Consider the following 22,375-nt stretch of genomic DNA (forward strand, 5'->3'; position numbering starts at 1 on the left):
AAACTGTTGGTGCTTGATAACATACAGTATGCATTCATTATCTAACATGTATTAGAAAAATATCGGTATTTTTTCAACTACAGAAATTCTTAATTTAGAATAGAGTCCTGTTTCATTCTTCCCAAGAGGAGAGGAGCCGTCATCCTCTCCTGGATCCTAAGGCAGCTGCAAACACTGGGATATTTGTTGATTGAATTACCTTGGTGCCATCAAATTAGAGACTGCCTTCGGTGCTTCGTTTCCATAGGTGAAACACGGAGATCTAATCAGAGTAGTAAAACTTTATTCTACGTATGAAAGGACAGAAACATTTTGTCCTCAGTAGGCTTAGTTTGGGATGTTGACGCATCATTATTCCAGGTGGGAAGAGTGTTGGAGTTAAATCTGCTCAGCAACACGCGAGTGGTGGATGAAAGGCAGCAACGCATGAGATTGTTACGATAACAGATCAGAAACAGGCTTCACATCAATTGTGTCTGATGGGAGCTATGGTCGAGGGAGCTTCTTTGAAAAAAAGTGTTTTATGAGGAGATGAGAGAACTCAGCTCTCAAAACGGCAAAATCAAGGGCAGAGAAACTATCAGGAAGTACAGGGTGACCGACACTTTCTAAGGAAGAGGAAAAGTTCCGGATGATAAGAATCAAAGTGTTGGGACATAATTGGAAGTTGAGAAAACTGATTTCACAGATGCATTGCTCTTCCCTCTTTGGTGACCTCATCAAATACTCTCAACATTTTCCTTCCCCTGACCTTCGCTGTTAGATTTTTTTTCCCCATAAACCTTGTGTCATCCTGTGTTCGATGAACTGGAATTTGTCGTCTTCCCCATCAAACGCTGAAGTCAAGAAGCCACAATAAAGTACATTTGTGGGTTTTTTTTTTTAAAGATGGAATCTACCTTAGTTAGCTTTTGCTTGCAAAAAAGATGGGAAATTTTAATCTAGGCTCCACTAATTTAATGGGGATTATAGCGGTGGTGTTACATGGATCAGTTTTCTATGTAACACCAGGAGTTGGTGATATTTTCTGGGGGGGTGGGGAGGCGGGGGAGCAGGTATTCTGGCTGATGAGTCTTCTCTGCAAAGCGCAGTGACTGTCACACCATCCTAGCTGTTAGGGTTCTGTGAGGACCCATTCGCTGGAAAGAACGTTAGAGGTGAGAATTCATTTTCAGAGATGGAGAGGCAGTCCTTTGACTGAATATTCTTTTCAGAGAACAGTGAATTAGAGAACATTGGCCAGAGTGGTTTGTATTAATGTACTGCTTTGTATGTCTCCTGTCTCCCTTTCATTTTTGAAAAATGAGAGGTGAAAATTATTTTTTCTCCCTTCTCTGTCAAAGAATTTCACAAATCTGAACTTACAAACATCTCTGTGGCCCCCATCTTCATCCCCAAGTCTTAATGGAAAGTTGAAGGTGGTTATTGGTAACATCAGGCTTTAAGAATTCGGTTCTGATCATTTAACTGTGCCACTTCAGACTCTGCACAGCAGCTCGTGTGTTAACTCCACGTGTGGCCAGGCAGCCCTGCTGGAACTAGAACTCACGTCTTTTGACTTCTGGGGCAGAGGTATGTTTTTTGAATGCTATTCGTCTTTACTTCAAATACGAACAGTGGATTTTTCTTAGCTTAGCTATAATAAAATCTTTTGGCTCCCTGGTACTGCAGGGAGTCTATTTATTAGGTAGAGAGTCATAGGAGTCATGAGACTCATAGATAGTGAGTCTGCCTGTGGTGACTGTAGAAAAGTTGAACTAAGATGCTCTAGGTCACACAGATGAGGAAACTTGGCATCCATATTGGGAGGGTTTGTACCAGGTGATCTCGAAAGTCCCTTTTGGTCATTCTGATAGTTTTAAGTGTTATTACATATCATAATTTATTCATTCTATGATCACATCATACCTCATATTCCATCACCTGTGAATTAGAGTGGAGTAGACCAATATAGCTCCTCAATGCTCATGAATATTTACTCGTCATAGGAACACTGCAGTGTCTGCTGCTGTTAGAATTTGCATAGTGTTACCTTCTGTTATTCTCTTCCAACCTTATCTTGAACATGGCAGACAGGTGATGCACTCACAATCAGCCTGCATTGCTGCCTTGTGGATTTTGACAAGAAAAACACACTTATGACAAATAAAATCTCAATGAAACAGAACAAAGATTCCCTTCAGCCAAGGGGAAAAAATGCCTTCAGTGAATAAGAACATCAGCAAGAAATGGCCTCTTTTTCTTTTTAAAGAAGTTCTATTGAAGTAGAGCTGATGTACAGCGTTGTGCCAATCTCTGCTCTACAGCAAAGCGGCTCAGTTACACGTGTATATAATATGTGTATAATATGTGTGAATTTTTAAAATATTCTTCTCGATTATGGTTTATCACAGGATACTGAATATAATTCCCTGTGCTATACATTAGGCCCTTGTTGTTTATCCATTCTAAATGTAATAGTTTGCATCTACCAACCCCAAACTCCCAGTCTATCCCTCTCCCTCCCCCCTCCCCCCTTGGCAACCACAAGTCTGTTCTCTATGAGTCTGTTTCCGTTTTGTAGGTCGGTTCATTTGTGTCATATTTTAGATTCCACATATAAGTGATATCACATGGTATTTGTCTTTCTGACTTACTTCACTTAGTATGATCATCTCTAGTTGCATCCGTGTTGCTGCAAATGGCATTATTTTGTTCTTTTTTATGGCTGAGTAGTATTCCATTGTATATATGCACCACATCTTCTTTATCCATTCATCTGTCGATAGACATTTAGGTTGTTTCCATGTTTTGGCTATTGTGAACAGTGCTGCAACGAACATAAGGATGTATGTATCTTTTTGAATAGTTTTGTCTGGGTATATTCCCAGGAGTGGGATTGCTGGATCATAAGAAATGGCCTCTTTTAATGTACTGTTTTGGAGTCTTCCTGTCTCACTTTCATTTTTGTAAAATGAGAGAAATTATTTTTCTTCTTTAAGAATTTCGCAAATAAGAACTTAGAAAAGAAAATGTCTGAGCATTCTCCTTGTCACTGGCACTGAGGGAGGAAGAGCAGCCGAGATTTGCTGGATTGAAGCCGATGTTCACCTTCTTTTTAGATGCCATTTCTTACTTCCTTTTTGTTTTCTGTGGGAAGAATTATAAACCTGGCGGGCAGTTGAAGCTTTAATTATCTGATAATGATAATTGATTGGCTAAATGATGGATGAAGGTAAAATTTATCATTTTTGAGACCCACAATCTGTGCATTATTTTCCCTGTTTGTACTTTCCTTAATGGCCGTGAATAATAGTAATAGTCGGAAGAGTGTTCTTCTTGTATAGTCAGTAATGACAATGCCTGCAGCTTTAACCTTGTTTTATTTATCTTATGTAAATGAAATGAGACAATTGAAGAAAATAGATATATTGGCTCATCTTAATTCTGGAATTGATTTAATTATTTTCCAATAAATATATGTAACTATTTTTTATTTAGCTATTAACTTAGGTTAACAGATATGATAGTTTTACAGTGAATTTATCTTAGTGAAATGTAAATTCAGTCTATTTTGAGGAAGATAAGTCTAGACTAGACTAGACTAGATGCTCCATGAGAGAAGGGACTATTTCCATCTTATTCACCAAAATACCCTTGGTGCCTAGTGTTTGCCTACTAAATACTAGATAAGAAATATCTGTTGAGTGACATAGTGTGATTCCCATATACTTACCTGTAATAAGAGTGCATAGGTTCCCTATACCATCAACATCTCATTGAACAAGTAAACTGAAAATTTTATTACTGCTTCTTATTGCTGTTTACTGTTTAGAAAAGAAATTCTAGTAATAACTTTGAATGAAAGCAGCAAAAGTGGATGAATTATGAATAAAGGTAATTGATAGCCATCATCTTCCATAGCATAGCCATCATCTTCCATAGCATGAGGTCTCTGAAGGAAGAAAAGCAAAACTAAGAGGTCCTTGTGATGAAAAGATTAAAAATAGATGTTCTTTATTGTTAGGCATAAATCATAGATGATAATCAGCATATAAATGATTCAATTCAGAGACTATTATTTGGTACATTGTACGGGGTGGTTGCATGATGATAGTAAAGCTTTAAATTTTCATGTCATATTTTATTCTCAGAGTGGTTTTCAGTTTCTCATAGGACCACAAACAGTCCTGTGAAGGAGGAGGGGAAAGCCGTGTCATCCTTGGAATGTGAATGCATGGAGGCAAGGAGGGTTAAGTAAGTTGCCCAGCCATTTGCTGGTTGGGGACAAATGGGTATAAATGTTTTTTTCCACACCTGCATATTTCTATCTTTATAGTAGTATATAGTATATATACTCTATAGTATATATATTATGTATAGTAGAGTATATATAGTTCTCCTAGAAGAGAACATAGGCAAAACATTCTCTGACATAAATTGTAGCATTGTTTTCATAGGTCAGTCTCCCAAAGCAATAGAAAGAAAAGTAAAAATAAACAAATGGGACATAATCAAACGTATAAGCTTTTGCAGAGCAAAGGAAACTATAAACAAAAGGAAAAGACAACCTATGGACTGGGAGAAAATATTTGCAAATGATGCGACTGACAAGAGTTTAATTTCCAAAATATGCAAATAGTTCGTACATCTCAGTAACAAAAAACCAAATAACCCAATCAAAAAATGGGCGGAAGATCTAAATAGACATTTCTCCAAAGAAGACATACAGGTGGCCACTAGGCACATGAAAACATGTTCAACATGGCTAATTGTTAGAGAAATGCAAATCAAAACTACAGTGGGTACCACCTCACACCAGTCAGAATAGCCATCATTAAAAAGTCTACAAATAACAAATGCTAGAGAGGGTGTGGGGAAAAGAGAACCCTCCTACACTGCTGGTGGGAATGTAAATTGGTACAGCCAATATGGAGAACAGTATGGAGGTTCCTTAAAAAACTGAAAATAGAGTTGCCATATGATCCAGCAGTCCCAGTTCTGGGCATACATCTGGAGAAAACTATAATTCAAAAAGATACATGCACCCCAATGTTCACTGCAGCACTACTTACAGTAGCCAAGACATGGGAGCCACCTAAATGTCCATGGACAGATGAATGGATAAAGAAGATGTGGTCCAAATATACAATGGAATATTACTCAGCCATAAAAAAGAATGAAGTAATGCCATTTGCAGCTACATGGATGGACCTAGAGATTATCATACTAAGTGAAGGAAGCCAGAGAGAAAGACAAATACCATACATCTCATATCACTTACATATGGAATCTAAACTATGACACAAATGAACTTATTTATAAAACAGAAACAGACTCACAGGCATAGAAAACAAATTTACGGTTACCAAAGGCAAAAGGGGGTGAGGGAGGAATAAATTAGGAGTTTGGGATTAGCAGATACAAACTGCTATATATGAAATAGATAACCAGCAAGGTCCTACTGTATAGCACAGGGAACTATATTCAGTATCCTATAATAAACCATAATGGAAAAGAATATGAAAAAGAATATGTATATATATGTATAACTGAGTCACTTTGCTGTACACCAGACACTAACACAACATTGTAAATCAACTATATTTTAATTTTAAAAAGTCTTATGTTGTACTGTAAGCAAATTTGAATGAAGAATATAGTCCTTAAGATTATAAAAACCCTTCTAATTCAACTAAAAACCAAAGGCCAAGAAAGCAGTGTCAAAGTAGAAAGTAGATGTGGTTAGGACAGAAGGTATAAGAAAAGGAAAAGCTGGTCCTCGTTGGTGCCTGCCTGAAGAGGTCAGTAGGGCCATGTTGACATCATCTCATGGAGTAAATTGTGTTTAATAAGAACGTGTGGCTCTTCCTTTCCTTTGACGTGTGGCTCTAGAGCTGGCTTCCAGGGTGGAAAAAAAGATTGAGGAGGAGGCAATAATTAAAATACAAAAAGCTGTAGACTGTTTAGCTCCTCTGTATTACTAAAGGCCCTATACCTATTCAAGTAACTTTGACCATGTAATTATTCTAAAGAGATGTAAAATCATCAATCCAGTGGCAGAATTCTGATTGTCCCAGACCCCTGAATTATATTATTAATAATTGCAGCTAACAATTATTATGTGCTTTATGTCAGGCACACTGCTAAATGTTTTATATGGAATATCTCATTTACTCCCAAAACTCTTGGAGATAGATATTACTATTATTTTCCTTTTATAGGCGTGGACATTGAGGCGTATGGAAGTTAGTAACTTGCTAAAATATTTCGTAAATGTGTGTGTTTCAGCTATAATATATTAAAAATTTCATAAGATACCTGGGGGTAGGGAATTGTTATTGCTTTATAATGCACATGAATATTTTTTAACAGTTCAAGACAGCAAATGAAGAAAGATGTGAAATATAATAATGAATTAATTTGACATTACTTGCTCTTTTTGCATTGATTATAATATTGCTTGAATTGAATTTTCTTGGGACGTGAGCTTTGGAATCAGAGAGCTAAATTTGAATATCATCTTTGCCACTTGTTAATTGGATAATTTTCTAATAGGGTTATTTAATTGTACTGTGCATCAATTTCTGCTTCTGGCGAATGGGCATAGTATCTTCCTCCTTCACAGGTCTATTAAAACACATCAATCCTGATTATTCATGGATTCCATATTTGCAAATTTACCTACCTTAAAAAATTTATTTGTAACTCTCAAATCAGTCCATGTAATACTTTCACTGTCATTTGCAGACATGTACAGAGCAGTAAAAATGAGTCACCCGACCATGTGGTCCCAGCTGAGGTTGAAGACGGTGACAGGCTGCCTCCTTATTTCATTTCGCATACTACCAACAATGTCGTTTGCACAGTCTATTGAACGCCTTTTTTTTGCATTCTTATGCCTTTTATTGGTGATCTTACTGTTTAAAATAGTGCTGAAGTGCTGGCTAGTGATCCTAAGTGCAAGAAGGCTGTCCCTTGCCTTTTGGAGAAAATTCACTTGTTAAATAAGCTTAGTTCAAGTATAAGTATTAGTGCCGTTGGCCATAAGTTTAATGTTAATGAATCAACAATATTTTTTAAATAAGATGTTTTCTGGCTGAAAAACCCATAAAACAAGATATTGATGAAGATGATACTGTGACTTGTTGATGAAGATATTGTGACTAGAGAATCATAGGAGCCTAAGCCTGTATTTTCCCCAGGAGCAATGGTTCATTATTTGCCAGTTTAGTTTTCACGATAACTTTGTATAACTACTGTGAGTAAAAAGAATTGGCTGTGTTATACTCAATACATTTACTGTTAACGTTATCTCTCAGTTTTCCTTCTGACCTTAGAGAAATACCTCCGAAAGAGTTGGCGATATTCTTAATGACTTTAAAGGGCAATGGACACTCTCTGAAATAATACAAACACAATCATCTCCTTTTTAGAGTCTAGGGTCCCTTTTAACAACTTATCATAAAAAGTTACTTCTTACTATTTAAGTTAAAAGTTCAGTTTTGGACACTAGACTAAACTGTCTTCAAAGATAACTTTGTTTTATCAGAAAGTAAATATTTTCAGTTTGGCAGGCAGTGCAGTCTCTCTCACAGCTATTCACCTCTGCCACTGCGGTGTGAAAGCAGCTATAGACAATATGTCTATGAACCGTTATGACTGTGTTTCAATAAAACTTTATTTACAAAAACAGGTAGCAGGCCGGATTTGGCCTGTGAGCTCTAGTTTGCTGACCCTTGATTTAGTGTAATGTGGGCTCTTGGTTTATGGTATTCTTTATCAGTTTGCTAGAAGACCTATAAACCATAAAAAGTAAAATAAATTTTTTTCTATAACTGTTTCTTTCTTGGTATGTTGTAGTGATCATAATCACGTGTTGTGAGCATTTATTAAAGGCAAGGCAGTGTGCTAACCACTTTATACTATTTTTTAGTTTCTCATTATAGCTCTGTCAGGCAGCACTATGATTATTATCTTATTTTTTCAGAGATAGAAACTGAGACCCGGAGAGGTGACGTATCTCACTCAAGGTCACAGATTTAGGGAGTGGTACAACTTGACCCCAAGATAGTTTTGACCTTATAGCCAGCATGCAATACTTTTTGCCTAACCTTTCCTTATTTTCTGATGTTCTGCTAATTTAGGGATGTTGATTTGAGGGTTAGAAATTCATTGTACAGCATCTTAAGCTTTTCTGAAGAAAAACATTTATTCAGTGGATAAGTAAGTAGATGAGTGTGGGTTTTAGCTCTATTTCTTTAATTTGTTTTTTCAAAATTAGCTTGTTTTATTTCTTGTTACATTTCCAAATGTATTCTAAAAGGGAGTTTAGCTAAATGTGAAGTTTTGCTGCTTCACTCTCTGCTGGGAGATTTGTTTTTCTTCCTTGGATAATTTAGAGGTCTTCTTTTGTTCTTGTTTCTTTAATATCCTGATTAAAGGATTAGAAAGCTCTTTGCTACGTTTGAGTGACTAATACTGCTCTGAGCACCGAGCCACACTCTTGGGGGACACAGATTTGCATTTGCTGAATGAATAATACCTTAGCGGCAGAATTGCCGTCTTTCCTATAACTGTGTCAGCTGTCCTGCGCATTTCCTGTGGCTGCTGTTTTCTGGTTCTAGTTCTGAACATTAGCACAGAACTTGACATCAGTAAAAAGGAGGAGGTTGTGGAAATGACTCCGTGGGAGTCGTGAATAGTGAAAACATGGATTCATGGTGGAGATACTTGTTTAGCTATTGCATGTGAAGCACTACCCTCTCATTATCCCCTTTATGTTTATGTCACTCACTGGTTCAGCCCTTTATTTGCACTCAGTATTTGCCCAGTACAATTAGGAATTCAAAAATAACAATGATCCCTGCTTTCTGGAAGCTTGAAGTCTCACATCAATTGATAAGTGATACCTATCTATCCATCCATCCGTCTGTCTATCTTTAAGGGGGGTATTATGAGAAGAGTATTGCAGGAGCACAGAGAGAGGCACAGTTGACTGCCTGGTGGGGTAAGGCCCCATCTTCTGTTCTGAAGAGGGTCGTTTTTTGACTTACGAACATGGGAGTTTTCCAGGTGAGCAGGTGCGTTGGTCAGCGTCTCAGAAGAAAGACCACAGCGGCAAGAAAGAGGTTGAAATATTCTGGGAGTGATAAGAATTTTGTTATGGTTGGAAGAGAATGGGTCAAGGGATGAGCCCGGTAAAATAGGTCGGGGTCAGACTGTGAAGTGCATGTAGTGATAAGGGAGACTTTGGAAAGCTTTAATCAGGGTGTGACCTGATCAGAGCTTTATAAAAATAATGCTGGTGACAGTGTGAAGGGGAGGAAATTGATGGGGGGGTGTGATGACTAATGGATTATACATTCTTCTGCCTTCCAGCTTTCTCCTGTGCTTCTGGGGAGTATCTAGAAATGAAGAACCAGGTATGCAGTAAGTGTGGTGAAGGCACCTACTCCTTGGGCAGTGGCATCAAATTTGATGAATGGGATGAACTGCCGGCAGGATTTTCCAACGTTGCAACATTCATGGACACTGTGGTCGGCCCTTCTGACAGCAGGCCAGATGGCTGTAACAAGTAAGAATCCAAAGGAGCCTTGAGAAGGGTGTGGTTGCTCTTTTCCAGAAAGATGTTGAGGATAATCTTGGTAGTGATTGGGATTATAGATAAACTAATTGCAAATAGTCACAGTTTTTTTGAACAGTCCTTATGAATAATGTAGCTGAACTTTCATGAGGTTAAAATAGTTGCTCTTAGGACATAATAGATACTGTATGCAAAAAGTTCAATAAAGCTCTTAAGAAAACAAATTAATTTTCTAATAATACATTTATAACTATACTAAAGTCAGTGGTGTTTCTACAAACCCTTCTCTAATTTTAATGAATAACTTCAATGTTTTTTCTTTTCCCCTGAGAGGAAAAATGTATAACCTTCATTTTGACACTTGAGTGTCTCCGGTTACAGAGTGGGTTAAACACCTAAAGTAGAAAGCACCTTTACTTAATTTCCACCTTTTTAATAGGAGATTATTAGGTTTGCCTGTGACAACATTGGAGGAATGATAAACTGTTTTGAAAAAATACAAAATGTTTATCTTTGGGCTCTTACCCTTCCTGTTTTCTTGTATTGACTATGTAACATTCCCCTTTCACATGGCCATGTTTAGGAGAATTTAACTTTAGGCCTCGGGCTACCTTCTGACAAAGATGGTTTCTCACGACTCAGTATTTTTACCGTGAGCTAAAGACGCTGGGGAATTATTTAGCTGTGATAACAGATGTGTTTGCTTCTCCCTCCTTCTTACCCTCCCTCCATTCCCCCTTGCTTTATATAGCTGTCTCTCTCTCTGCCAGGTGACATTTTTACTCTTCTGATAACAGTCATTTCATCACGTAGGGTTGTGACGTTAGATAGCATTAACAGAATTGTTATATCTAATAATTCTAACTATATATAAAATGTATATGTGTGTATATATACATGTTTGTATATACATGTACACACATACATAACACTGTATATATGTACACACATACATAACACTGTTGACCCATGAACGATGTGGGAGTTACGGGTACCGATCCTCCTTTGAGTTGAAAATCCACTTATAACTTAACAGTTGGCTTTTTGTATCCACCCTTCGGCATCTGGCGGATTCACCCAACCATGGATCAAGTAGTACTGTAATGTGTCTTTAGTGAAAATAATCTGCGTATAACTGGACCCATGCAGTTCAAACCCCTGCTGTATATTTATGTATGTACACACACACACAAGCATCCCCTGCTTTTCCAAAGGTTGCTTTATATCATTTCGCTTTTATGAAAAACCTATATTAGTACCTGTTTTTGCTAACCAAAAGAAATCTGAGGAGGATTTTCGTTTTTATAAAAAAAAAAAAAAAAAAGGGCAGAAAGCAAAAATACTGTTCAGCATTGGTTTTGCAGCAAGGGGGGCTGTCTTAGCGGCAGTGTGCGCCATGGGCAGCGAGAGTGGCTCCACCAAGCTCTTTCCTGGAACTCCACGCGGCATCTCAGCATCAAGCCGCCGTAACTTTGAACTGTTTCTGGGATCTATGCTTTATCTTGATTTATTTTGTAAATCCATTAGCAAGATGTGGCCTAAGGTAATTGCTTCTTTGCTTTGCGCCATTTCAGCTTACTAAAGGTTTCATAGGAACGCTGTACTTTTGTGTAACGGGGGAAACGTGTGTGTGTATAATTTAATTCAATTTTTTTAAATAAAAGAGTTCCTTAGAGGAAGGTACTAGTAGGATGTTATGAGACCTCAGATCTTTGTCTTGGTAGGCAGGAGATATTGCTGTGGCTTCTTTTTCTAATTCCAATAAACTTGGAATTGTTTATTCATTAAAGAGATTGAATGATAAGCAGAAATTTTTCAGTGTATTGAGTATAACTGTCTCAGTGTAAATTTCAGCCTGTTACTTTTTTGCTTATCTCCCTTCTTCCCTCCCTCCTTTTTTCCTTTCTTCCTTTTTTCGGTCCACCCAATCTTGTATTCTTTTTACTTCTTTTTAGTTGCTTGGGTCATATGGAAAGATGTTCATTGACCTTTATAAGAAACTGACTAAGAGCTTTTCAAAATGGTTGTAGCATTAGAGTCCAGCAGTGCGTTTGAACTCTAGTTGTTGTACATATTTACCAACATTTGTATTGTCAAGTCTTGTTTTATTTTAGTCTTTCTAAGTGTGTGTATGAGAAATAATATCTCCTTGTGGTTTTTATTTGCATTTCCCTTCTTTATAAAGGTGTTGAGCACTATTCATATGTCTGTCCATTGTCCATATGTTTTCTGCGTCTGTGTGTGTGTGTATGTGTGTGTGTGTGTGTGTGTGTGTGTGTGTGTGTTAAGCGTCAAAATGTTTTACCCATTTGCTATTTTTGGGGGGTCACTTTATTATTGAGCTGTAGGAGTTCTTTGTGTATGCTAGACATGAGATCATGTCATGAATATATATAATATTTAACATATAATATACACATATGCATGCAGAAATACATGTATGTGTGTGTAATAGTTCCTTCTGTCTGTAGCTTTTGCCTTTTCATTTTCTCACTGGTGTCCTATGATAAACAAAACTTTAACTTTTGAAAAAGTACAATTTATCAGTGTTTTCTGTTATGGTTAGTGTTTTTATATCTTCAGATATCTTACAAAGGCCACACATTACAATATCTATTCTTAAAGTGTTATTAGCATTATTATTGTACTTTTATATAATATGTAAGTTTTATGTAATACGTAAAGTTTTACACCAGTGTAGTTCCCTTTACACCCTCATCTTTAGCTATGATTATATATTATATTTAGGAACACATTATAAACCCAATAATACAATGAAATGTTTTAAAAAGAATCAATTGATGGGACTTCCCTAGTGGTGCAGTGGTTAAGAATCTGCCTGCCAGTGCAGGGGACACGGGTTCGAGCCCTGGTCTGGGAAGATCCCACATACTGTGGAGCAACTAAGTCCATGCGCCACAACTACTGAGCCTGTGCTCTAGAGCCCACGAGCCACAACTACTGAAGCCTGTGTGCCTAGAGCCCGTGCTCTGCAACAAGAGAAGCCACTGCAATGAGAAGCCCGCGCACCGCAATGAAGAGTAGCCCCTGCTCACCACAACTAGAGAAAGCCTACGTGCAGCAACGAAGACCCAACACAGCCAAAAATAAATAAATTAATTTTAAAAAATCAATTGTTTTTTAAAAAACTTAAGAGATAAAAATATGCTTATCTACATATTTACCATTACTGGTGCTCTTTCCTCCTGTATATAGGTTGGCATGTTTATCCAGTATTATTTTTTTCATCCTGTAAAATTTTCTTTATCATTTCTTATAATGCAGGTCTGCTGCTCACAAATTCTCTCAGCTTTTTTTTGTTTAACCTAAAAATATCTTTATTTTAGCATCAGTTTTGAAGAATATTTTGTTGGACGTATGACTCTGGGCTTTTACTTTTCTGTTTCCATGCTTTAAAGATGTTCCAGTACCTCTGAATCTCTCCCTTGTTTGTGATAAAAAAAATTAGCTGTATTTTGTATGGTTAGTTCCCTTCTATGTAATGTGTTTTTACTTCCCTGACTACTTATAAAATAGTAGTTTATATCTTTGCTGTTCAACAGTTTGACTGTGATGGTGTGGTTTTCTTTGTATTTACTCTGCTTGAAGTTCACTGAGCTTCTTGAATATGTAGGTTGATATTGTCACCAAATTTGGGAATTATGTTAACCACTGTTTCACCAATAACGTTTTTCTGCCCCTTTCTCTCCCTCTTTTCCTTCTATGATTCCAGTTATGTGTATGTTAGGCCACTTGGTGTTGTCCAAAAGTCACTGAGCCTCTATTTTTTCCCCAATTTTTTTCTCTTAGACTTCAGATTACATAGTTTCTATTGCTGTGTCATTGACTATTTCTTTTTCAGTCTCAAACTTGATCTTAAGCTCATCTGTTGAATTTTCAATTTCTTGTATTGTAATTTTCAGTTCTAGAATTTCCATTTAGTTTTAAGAATGGTTTTATTTCCCTTAAAATAGTTGAGATTCCTCATCCCTTCACGCACTGTATTTATCTTTTATTTCATATTGTCGATTATATTTTGAAGAGCTGTCTTAAATAGTTCTGTTTCTTTTGTTTTATTTTTTTAATAAATTTATTTATTAATTTTTGGCTGCATTGGGTCTTCGTTGCTACACATGGGCTTTCTCTAGTTGCGACGAGTGGGGGCTGCTTTTCGTTCTGGTGCACAGGCTTCTCATTGCCGTGGCTTCTCCTGTTGCGGAGCATGGGCTCTAGGCATGTGGGCTTAAGTAGTTGTGGCATGTGGGCTCAGTAGTTGTGGCTCACGGGCTCTAGAGCGTAGGCTCAGTAGTTGTGGCGCATGGGCTTAGTTGCTCCACGGCATGTGGAATTTTCCCAGACCAGGGCTGGAACCCATGTCCCCTGCACTGACAGGCGGATTCTTAACCACTGCACCACGAGGGAAGCCCCTGTCTGTTTCTTTTGATTATCTTTTTTCTCAATTAAGGGTCATACTTCCCCACTTCTTTGCATTTCTAGTAAATTTTTATTGTATCTTGGGCATCATGAATGTTAAGATGTAGGGAATGTGGATTATTTTTTTCTTTCATTTTAAAAGGTGTTGGATTTTGTTTCGGAAGGCAGTTTATTTATGAGAAGAATGCCTTGATCTCGTCAGGTCTGGTTTTAAAATTTTTTTTTTAGGGTGGCTCGATACTGGTTTCACACTTAGTTCTAGGTCATGGTTTTTACTCTAGGGCAAGAGTTGGGCACACTGTGGCCTGTGGGCTCTCCCTCGGTTTTTGTAAGTAAAGTTATATTGGAACACAGCTGCACTCATTTATTTATATATTGTCTATGGCCGCTTTTGAACTACAGTGGCCTAGTTAAGCACTGCAGGAGAGACCAGATGGTTCATAAAACCAAAACTATTGACTCTCCACGCCTTTATGAAAAAATTTGCTGATACCTACTCTAGGACGTGGCCCTTATTCCTGAAGTGTGGCAATTCTGGAATCTCAGATGAATGTCCAATGGGGTTATTAAGTTTTCTCCTTTCTGGCTGGCCTGGAGCTCTAGCGACTCCCATAAAAGTGACCTCTCTGATTATGTCTTAGCTTTGCAATGGCTGTTCGCTGGTAGGCCTGCCCACTCCAGACCCAAGCCTGGGCCTTCAGAGAAACTCCATATGGACTTCTGGAGCCCCTGTTTTCTCTGCATCTCAGGCCTGAAAATTCCAGTTGTTTCAGCTGCCCCAAACATTCATCCCTGCTCCTTGGCTCAGTGAGATCACTGTGCTCTGCTTGGGTGCTATCTCCCAGTGCCATGGTCTGGAAAGTGTCCTGAAGAATGAGGTCAGGGTCAATTTGGGCTTTGTCTCATGTGTTTTCCTGCTGTCAAGAATCTCAGTGCTGCACTGCCTGTTGTCAATGCCTGAACATGGCTCACGTGTTTTGTTTAGTTTACTAGATTGTTAAAGAAAAGGGCAAATCCAATACCAATTAGTGAGTCATGATGGGATGTGGAAGTCTCAGTCTTTCATTCAAATTTTTTTTTTTTCCTGTTAGTAAAAAGAAAATAATTTGCCAAAATCTCACTTATCATCCAGATAGAAAGTTAAATTTGAAGAGAAGGATAATAAGTTGTGCTGTCATACAGTTTGGCTGGAAATTTTTTCTGGCCCAAAAGTTGGCACGTGACTCATTATTGATTAATCTAAGAATTAGCTTATGGTTAGATTTACAACCCAACTTTTGTTCACTAGTGTATTTTCTTAATATTTCATTTTATTTTTTAGATAAAATTTCCAATCAGACTTTTACCCCTATTATGTATTATGACACTGTGATCTATATTTTATTTAGGTTCACTTTAAATTGGATTTTTCTAGGACGATATCTTCTCTCATAATCAAGGAACCCCTGCATTCCCCTGCCAAGTATATGTTTATAAATAAAACTTTAGATATTGTTTGAGAGAATAACTCCATCTAAGACAACTGGAATTAGTGATCATCTGTTTAGAAATCAAATTTTTGGTGAAAAATAGCAGTTACATAGCAACTTGATTGTATAACCATACCACCATTTAGGAAGTCATGTGCCACAAGCAATGAACCTTTTTCCAGCAATGGTGTTGGCTTGTGAGTTCCACATGAGCTTCAGACGCCTCTGCTGCGCTTTGTCGATGAAACCGCTTTGAAATCTCAGTTACAGAACTTGTGGAAAAAGAGGTTTCTGAATGCTGACGTGAAATGCTTTTGTTTCCACAGCTCTTCCTGGGTCCCTCGTGGAAATTACATAGAGTCCAATCGTGACGACTGCACGGTATCCTTGATCTACGCTGTGCACCTCAAGAAGTCGGGCTATGTTTTCTTTGAGTACCAGTATGTGGACAACAACATCTTCTTTGAGTTCTTTGTAAGGGCTTTTATATTCTAGAATTCACTTTTTAAAGGACATTCATATAAAATTTCTCTTAATCATTTGTTCCCATTCCGTTGTATGCCTCCTTGGTTTTTGTGTTAACTGAAACTTTCAATATGAAAAGAAGTGTTATTTTTTGTCTATAATATTTTCTGGTTAATATTGTTTCTTTAACTTTGAGCTCTCACCTTGTAGAGTAACATTGGGCTTGTTTTCCTTTTGGATGTGATTATTAGGAGACCATTTGGTGGAGACTTTTTGTGTGACAGATATTTTCCCCAAGATTCATTAAAATGTTTTTTATAGCTACAGATGCTACTTTGTTTAAAAATATGTTTTTACCAATTTTAGTTTTTGTTTGAAAGCCTTTTTTTCTCTTTCCAATTTCAAATATTTGAGTTATTTAAGTGTATTCATGGGCAGTTAGGAATGTCTGTGTGTTTCTGATTCTGCCGGTTTTGTACAGTCCAATGGAATCAATGGATGAGATAGCTGATGTCTCTGACAGGAGATTAAATAACATTACAGAATATAGGAAAAAGCAATAGTCTAACAGAATGGGCTGTTACCACGAAAATTATTTAACTATTTATATAAACTGTATCTAATCTTGCAAATAGTTGTTGTGGCAGTTACTCAGATACTTGAGAAAAACTTTTCAGATTGACTTCTTTTTTTTTTTTTAAGTGTTTTTCATACACTCCATTTTTTTTTTTTTTAATTTATTTATTTATTTTTGGCTGTGTTGGGTCTTCGTTTCTGTGCGAGGGCTTTCTCTAGTTGTGGCAAGCGGGGGCCACTCTTCATCGCGGTGCGCGGGCCTCTCACTGTCGCGGCCTCTCGTTGCAGAGCACAGGCTCCAGACGCGCAGGCTCAGTAATTGTGGCTCACGGGCCCAGCTGCTCCGTGGCATGTGGGATCTTCCCAGACCAGGGCTTGAACCCGTGTCCCCTGCATTGGCAGGCGGATTCTCAACCACTGCGCCACCAGGGAAGCCCCCAGATTGACTTCTTAAACCAAAAAAAAAGTGTGTGTTGTGCAGGCAGCTGGGAAAATATCTTGTAAATGTTTCTGTTGTCCAGATTTCAGGAATAAAGGTACTGATAATGCTAAAACAAATTTATATTGCTCTTGATAGTGGAAATTTCTAAATCACAAATTTGCTAGGAAGAGATATTTTCCACGAAGGTATGAACCTTAGACTCAAAGTCAGGAGATTCTGGCTCAGGTCCCAACTCTGCAAGGATCTGCTAGTTGTGTGTTATTGGACAATTAAGTTAACTTTCTAGCCCTCAGCATTCCTTTTTTTTTTTTTTTTTTTTTAGCATTCCTTTTTGTAAAGTGGATTGTAGACAAGACCTTTTAAGGAGCCTCCCAGCTCTAATATCCTTTGATGAGTTTAAGATGTTAAGCAATATTCAAACAGATTGGGTTTTTAAGTTGCATTTTGTTTGTAAGATACTTCTCAGACTGAGTGATTCCCTGTTCCATTGGACATTTTTGCAATATTACTAAAAGTTAAGAAGCAAGATAATTGTATAATTGTTAGAATAAGCATTTAGTTTTGTGTTGTCCATTAAGTCCTTTGAGAGTTGTCAGTAAAGGTACTCTTAAGGCTTGAAATTTCATTACTTCCTCTCAATGATAACTTTGTTCTTCTGGATATGGACTGAAAAGGGATGGTGAGTTCATGTTCCTTCTTTTACTGATGTTTCAGCCTTATAGGTTGCAGTTTATTGACTCAGAGGGTCAACACCTTACGGCCATCCTGCAAAATGGTTAGTGGAAAGGAAATGTCTGAAGACTGAAAGATGCAGATGCACCTGTAAACAATTCATAATTGAAAGCAGTAAAGTATTTAATTTTAGGAGTCTGGGAGTTTCATTCAGCTCTCCCCTCCACACACACTTTTTTTTTTTAAATGATGAAACTGAAATCTGGAGAGAATAAATGATTAGACCAAGGTTATACCTTTACTGGTTACTTTTAGAATAACAGGAGAACTCAGATCTGTAGAATGCCAATAGAATGTCACGATAATGCATGATGTCTGATATCAGCTGAAAAAAAGCTTTCAGTTTTTCTAAACATTGACCACCAAAGGTATATTCAGGGTTCCTATCTTTTTAAAAATGGCTTACCACTTGCATTAGGATTGTCATTATGCTTATAATATAAATATGACATTTGAATTCAGTTAAAGCAGAGGTCCTCAGGAGCAGTACCAGTATTGTCTGGTATTTGGCTGTTGCAAGGATCTGTTTTCTAGTTAGTAAGTCTTTAGGAAATAACTCGTATGGAAAAGATTTTAATGCTATCTGTGAAATTAGTCAGGGGGATGAATGAAGTGGAAAAATGATTTAGAGAAGAGAGAAATAGCCATTTGGGCAGAAGTATAGTTGATGAGATGTTATTTTAACCCTACTCTGTTGCTGACTGTTACGCAAGACTGTAAAGATGGCCAAATTTTTGATGTCTAGGTATTCTTCACAGGCCTGGAAGAGTATGTGCCAACTCCTAGGTATTTTGGAAGAATTGCCTGAAAAGCACAAAGTGTTTGGTGCTAAAGATATTAGCTGTATTCATTTGAACTGGCATAGAATATCATTAACATCTGTCCCCAAATACCAGCTGGGGGCTTTGACTTTGGCTGTAGCCACTTACCTATACACATTTGGGTTAAGTCCCGGGGAAAGGAAGACAAAGCAGATTTCATTTATTTATTAACTTAAAAATTTAACGGCCCCAAATCTTATAAAAAATAAACTTTATTTTTATACTTTCGGGCCTGCATGGTGAATGCAAGCTTTTACATTTTTATGATGACTTTTTCCCCTTTATGTGGATTTTCAGTGTTAACTCTCTCTTCCTCTGCCTCTGACGCTCCTGCTTACCACCCCCTCCACTGCCCCTGCCTTCTTAGTGGCCTAGTCTCTTTGTTACAATAATGAGGATGGTTTACTTAGAACTGCTAACTCATATGCAGTTGTCACAGTAGGCTCCAGAGGTCTTGGTATGTTTACTTGTTGAGAATTACTCATGGCCATTGTTTTGTAGACCTTGAAAGAAGCTCTTGCAGCCTGTCCTGTGCTGAGTAACAAATTTAATTAAAGCCATCATTCAAGAAGCTTTACTGGGGCCCTTGTGTTTACTCCACAGATTCAAAATGATCAGTGCCAGGAGATGGACACCACTGCTGACAAGTGGGTAAAACTCACCGACAGTGGAGCATGGGGCTCTCATTCTGTAAGTCTCTCTCTGTCCCCCTCCTCCTCCCACCAGCCCCATCCTTCTCCTTCCTTCCTTTTCCCAACCTTTTATTTTTTTTTTTAAGTTTATTTTAAGAAAAAAAAAGATCAAAATTGTTTTTTAATTTAGATACTTCTAGTTAGCAAAGAAATTGTCCCTAAGTTTCATGGACTCAGGCTCTTTGTAGTATTGTTTTCCTGCCTTTCTCTTTCTTCGCTCCCTCTTCCTTCTCTTTCCCATCACACTCCAACTCTCCTCCTTTTAAAAGGGGCAGTAATAGGAAGTAAGTCTGCTCAAAACTAATATACAGAACCTCTGAGTTTGTAAGTTTACAGATGTGGCAATCACATGAAAGAGAATCTGTGACTCTTGGCATTGGAAGGATCCTTGAGTTTCTTTCATCCAACTTTCTCCGCAGTCTCCCCAACAAATGATTTTCAAGCTTGTCTTCTTGGGGACTGTGCTGACCCCATTGTTGGACAGCTCTGCGTATTACAAAATTCATCCATGTCTGGAGCTGAAACCTGCTTTCTCTCTATCTATTCATCACCCACTGTTCAAAGTTCTACCCTTTCTGCTTGTGTCTGGTAGACTAACTACTTACTTCTTTAAGGACAACTCTAAGTGCTTGAAGGCAATTATCAGGTAACACAGTCTCTGAATCTATTATTATTTGAGGCCTTTGGAGTGAGACATGGATTTAAAATCTAACTTCGGTTTACAGTAGTTGTGTTTCTTTAGGCAATTGGCTTCGTCTCTTTGATAGTTCATAAGAGAAATGGGACCAATCTTGCAGAGTTAAATGAGATGATACATGGGGAGGGCTTAGTGTGGTGCCTGCAGTGTAGATTGGACACTGTTTCAATAAGTGACCGCCCATCCTTGCCTTTGTGTTGTAGCAGGTACCTCATCCTTTTTTGTTTTTTTGAATTTTTTTTTTTTTTTCTGCGTTGGGTATTTTTTGCTGCACGCGGGCTTTCTCTAGTTGTGGCGAGCAGGGGGCTACTCTTCCTTGTGGTGGGCGGGCTTCTCACTGCGGTGGCTTTTCTTGTTGTGGAGCACGGGTTCTAGGTGTGCGTGCTTCAGTAGTTTCAGCACACAGGCTCAGTAGTTGTGGTTCGTGGGCTGTAGAGCGCAGGCCCAGTAGTTGTGGCGCACGGGCTTAGTTGCTCCGTGGCATGTGGGATCTTCCCGGCCCAGGGATTGAACCTGTGTCCCCTGCATTGGCAGGTGGATTCTTAACCAGTGTGCCAACAGGGAAGTCCAGGTACCTCATTCTTGAGTGATTAATATGATGCACCCTTTAAGAGTACTTTTTTGATCTGTTTGCCTGGAAGTGATATTAGTGCCACTTAAGATCCATTCACCTAAGCATTCAGTCCTCTGGGCTTTGAAGGTACAAGTAACCCTTGGCAAGAAATATGCTTTCTTCACTTACAAAGACTTAACACAAAAGGAAAGTACTTAACACACTACTTCTCTGAATCTCTGGCAGGGTGAAGTAGTCAGATATGTTTTAATTTTATACTGCTTGAATTTGGCCAGCCAGAGACTGCATAGAAGAGTAGCGTGGCAAATGAGAAAGCAAGGCACCCTTAACATTAGTTTACTTGACTGAATCAGCATGAAATTGATCAGAAAAGTAGTTTGATTTATAAATATAAAAATGTTCTGGTGGCAAAGGAAACAAATATTAGACATGGTATCATTTAAGTTCTGGAGTCATAGAGTTAAATCGGGTTATTCTATAAGAATAGTCCTATTTTTTCTCTTGTTGCTGTTGCAATGTTTTTTGTTAAATAATTTTAAAATGAAGCAAACTCATTCTGTTACCTTTTTGTTTTCAGAGCCCAAAGATCTACTTATGAATAGTGGCAGCCAATCAATATGTAATTGGGCTAAGTGCCTTTCACTGTCTAAAATGAGTCCCTTTTAAACATAAACCAAGACTTCATGCAAATGATTGGAAAATCATTTTATCTTTTATCATGCTTGAAGAATTTTCTTTTCCTTTTATCATTACTATATTTTGGGGGTTGGCAAACTATTTTTTTTTAGAATTGAAGCAGAGCTTAGGTCTCAATTAACAGTAGATTTAAATTTGTGGGTTCCAAATAATGGTGTTTCATTATAATGCATTGAAAAGTGTATCATAGATTAGCTTCCACATATGGTTGGAGGTAGCATCGTTTATCTGACCTGAGTATCTTGTGTTCTTTTTATAGGTAATGTTGAAATCAGGCACAAACATACTGTACTGGAGAACTACGGGCATCCTTATGGGTTCCAAGGCAGTCAAGCCAGTGTTGGTAAAAAATATCACAATTGAAGGTATTTCACAGCAGTCTGCTCTGGTAGTCACCTGTCACATTTAATAGTTAGTTAAAATATTGATTACTTTGTTGGTTTTGCTGGCTCACGGGGATATAGGACAGAAATTAATAGGTTAGACATCATACAGGCCTAGAGACCCTGGTTTTATTCTTGGCAAATTGACTGGGATTTTTTTTTTTTTTTCCTATCCCTAAACTGAATTATTTAATCTGTGTGGAAAAAGTAAACATAATGACAATTGTAGGTGTCTTTAAATGAAAGAAAATAATATTTATTAATAAGATCCTACTATTCATTCGAGAAGTCTCTATTGTGCTGGCATAGTGCTTATTCAGGTCACCACTATATCCCTAAAAATAACAGTGAAATAAATACCTTGGCCTGACTGTCTCCTACACCTTTTGCCTCTCTGAACCAGCTGTGCATTTTCTGGCTCAGGAGAGTAGCCAGTAAACCCTGGCGTGGTTCATTCTCAATTAGGGCTACTTTTAATTAAAGCAGTTGATTCTCCTTTATTAAAGTTTGGCTTAACGTTTTAGTATGTTCTAGGTACACTTGTTCCTGTGACGCTAACTCATTAGTCGTAGGGACATCTGCTGGCAAAGGCTGGAATTACAAGCCAGAAGAAAAGTCGAGCCTTTCCCAGGGTCCCTTAGGTCTTGTCAGTTACATAGTGAACAGTGGAGAAAAAGGGAGCAGGTGGCCACAAAGATGAGAGAATGGTATAGAATTGGAGGGAACCTTCGAGTTTATGCCACTTCTGATTAGTGGAGTTGTCTTTTGACAGCTGAGTTTATACATTGACTGTATACCTCTATCAAGTCTGAATCTCTTGTTGAAGTGT

At 37.9% G+C, this 22,375-nt stretch overlaps 1 protein-coding gene across 4 annotated transcripts in view; it reads left to right on the forward strand.

The window, feature by feature from the left end:
• Positions 1–22,375, forward strand: part of ELAPOR2 (endosome-lysosome associated apoptosis and autophagy regulator family member 2) — a 289,732-nt gene that overhangs the window by 101,476 nt on the left and 165,881 nt on the right. For all 4 annotated transcript variants that reach the window (XR_009008903.1, XR_009008904.1, XM_007170278.3 and 1 more), the window contains exons 3-6: positions 9,361–9,556; positions 15,795–15,942; positions 19,108–19,194; positions 21,423–21,528. Coding sequence is in view for 2 of the 4 variants with exons in the window: in XM_007170278.3 (XP_007170340.2) it covers positions 9,361–9,556; positions 15,795–15,942; positions 19,108–19,194; positions 21,423–21,528 (537 nt within the window). In the remaining 2 variants the exon portion in view is untranslated. The remainder of the gene's footprint in view (positions 1–9,360; positions 9,557–15,794; positions 15,943–19,107; positions 19,195–21,422; positions 21,529–22,375) is intronic.

This window comes from Balaenoptera acutorostrata, chromosome 7 (genome assembly GCF_949987535.1).
Source record: "Balaenoptera acutorostrata chromosome 7, mBalAcu1.1, whole genome shotgun sequence".
NCBI lineage: Eukaryota > Metazoa > Chordata > Mammalia > Artiodactyla > Balaenopteridae > Balaenoptera > Balaenoptera acutorostrata.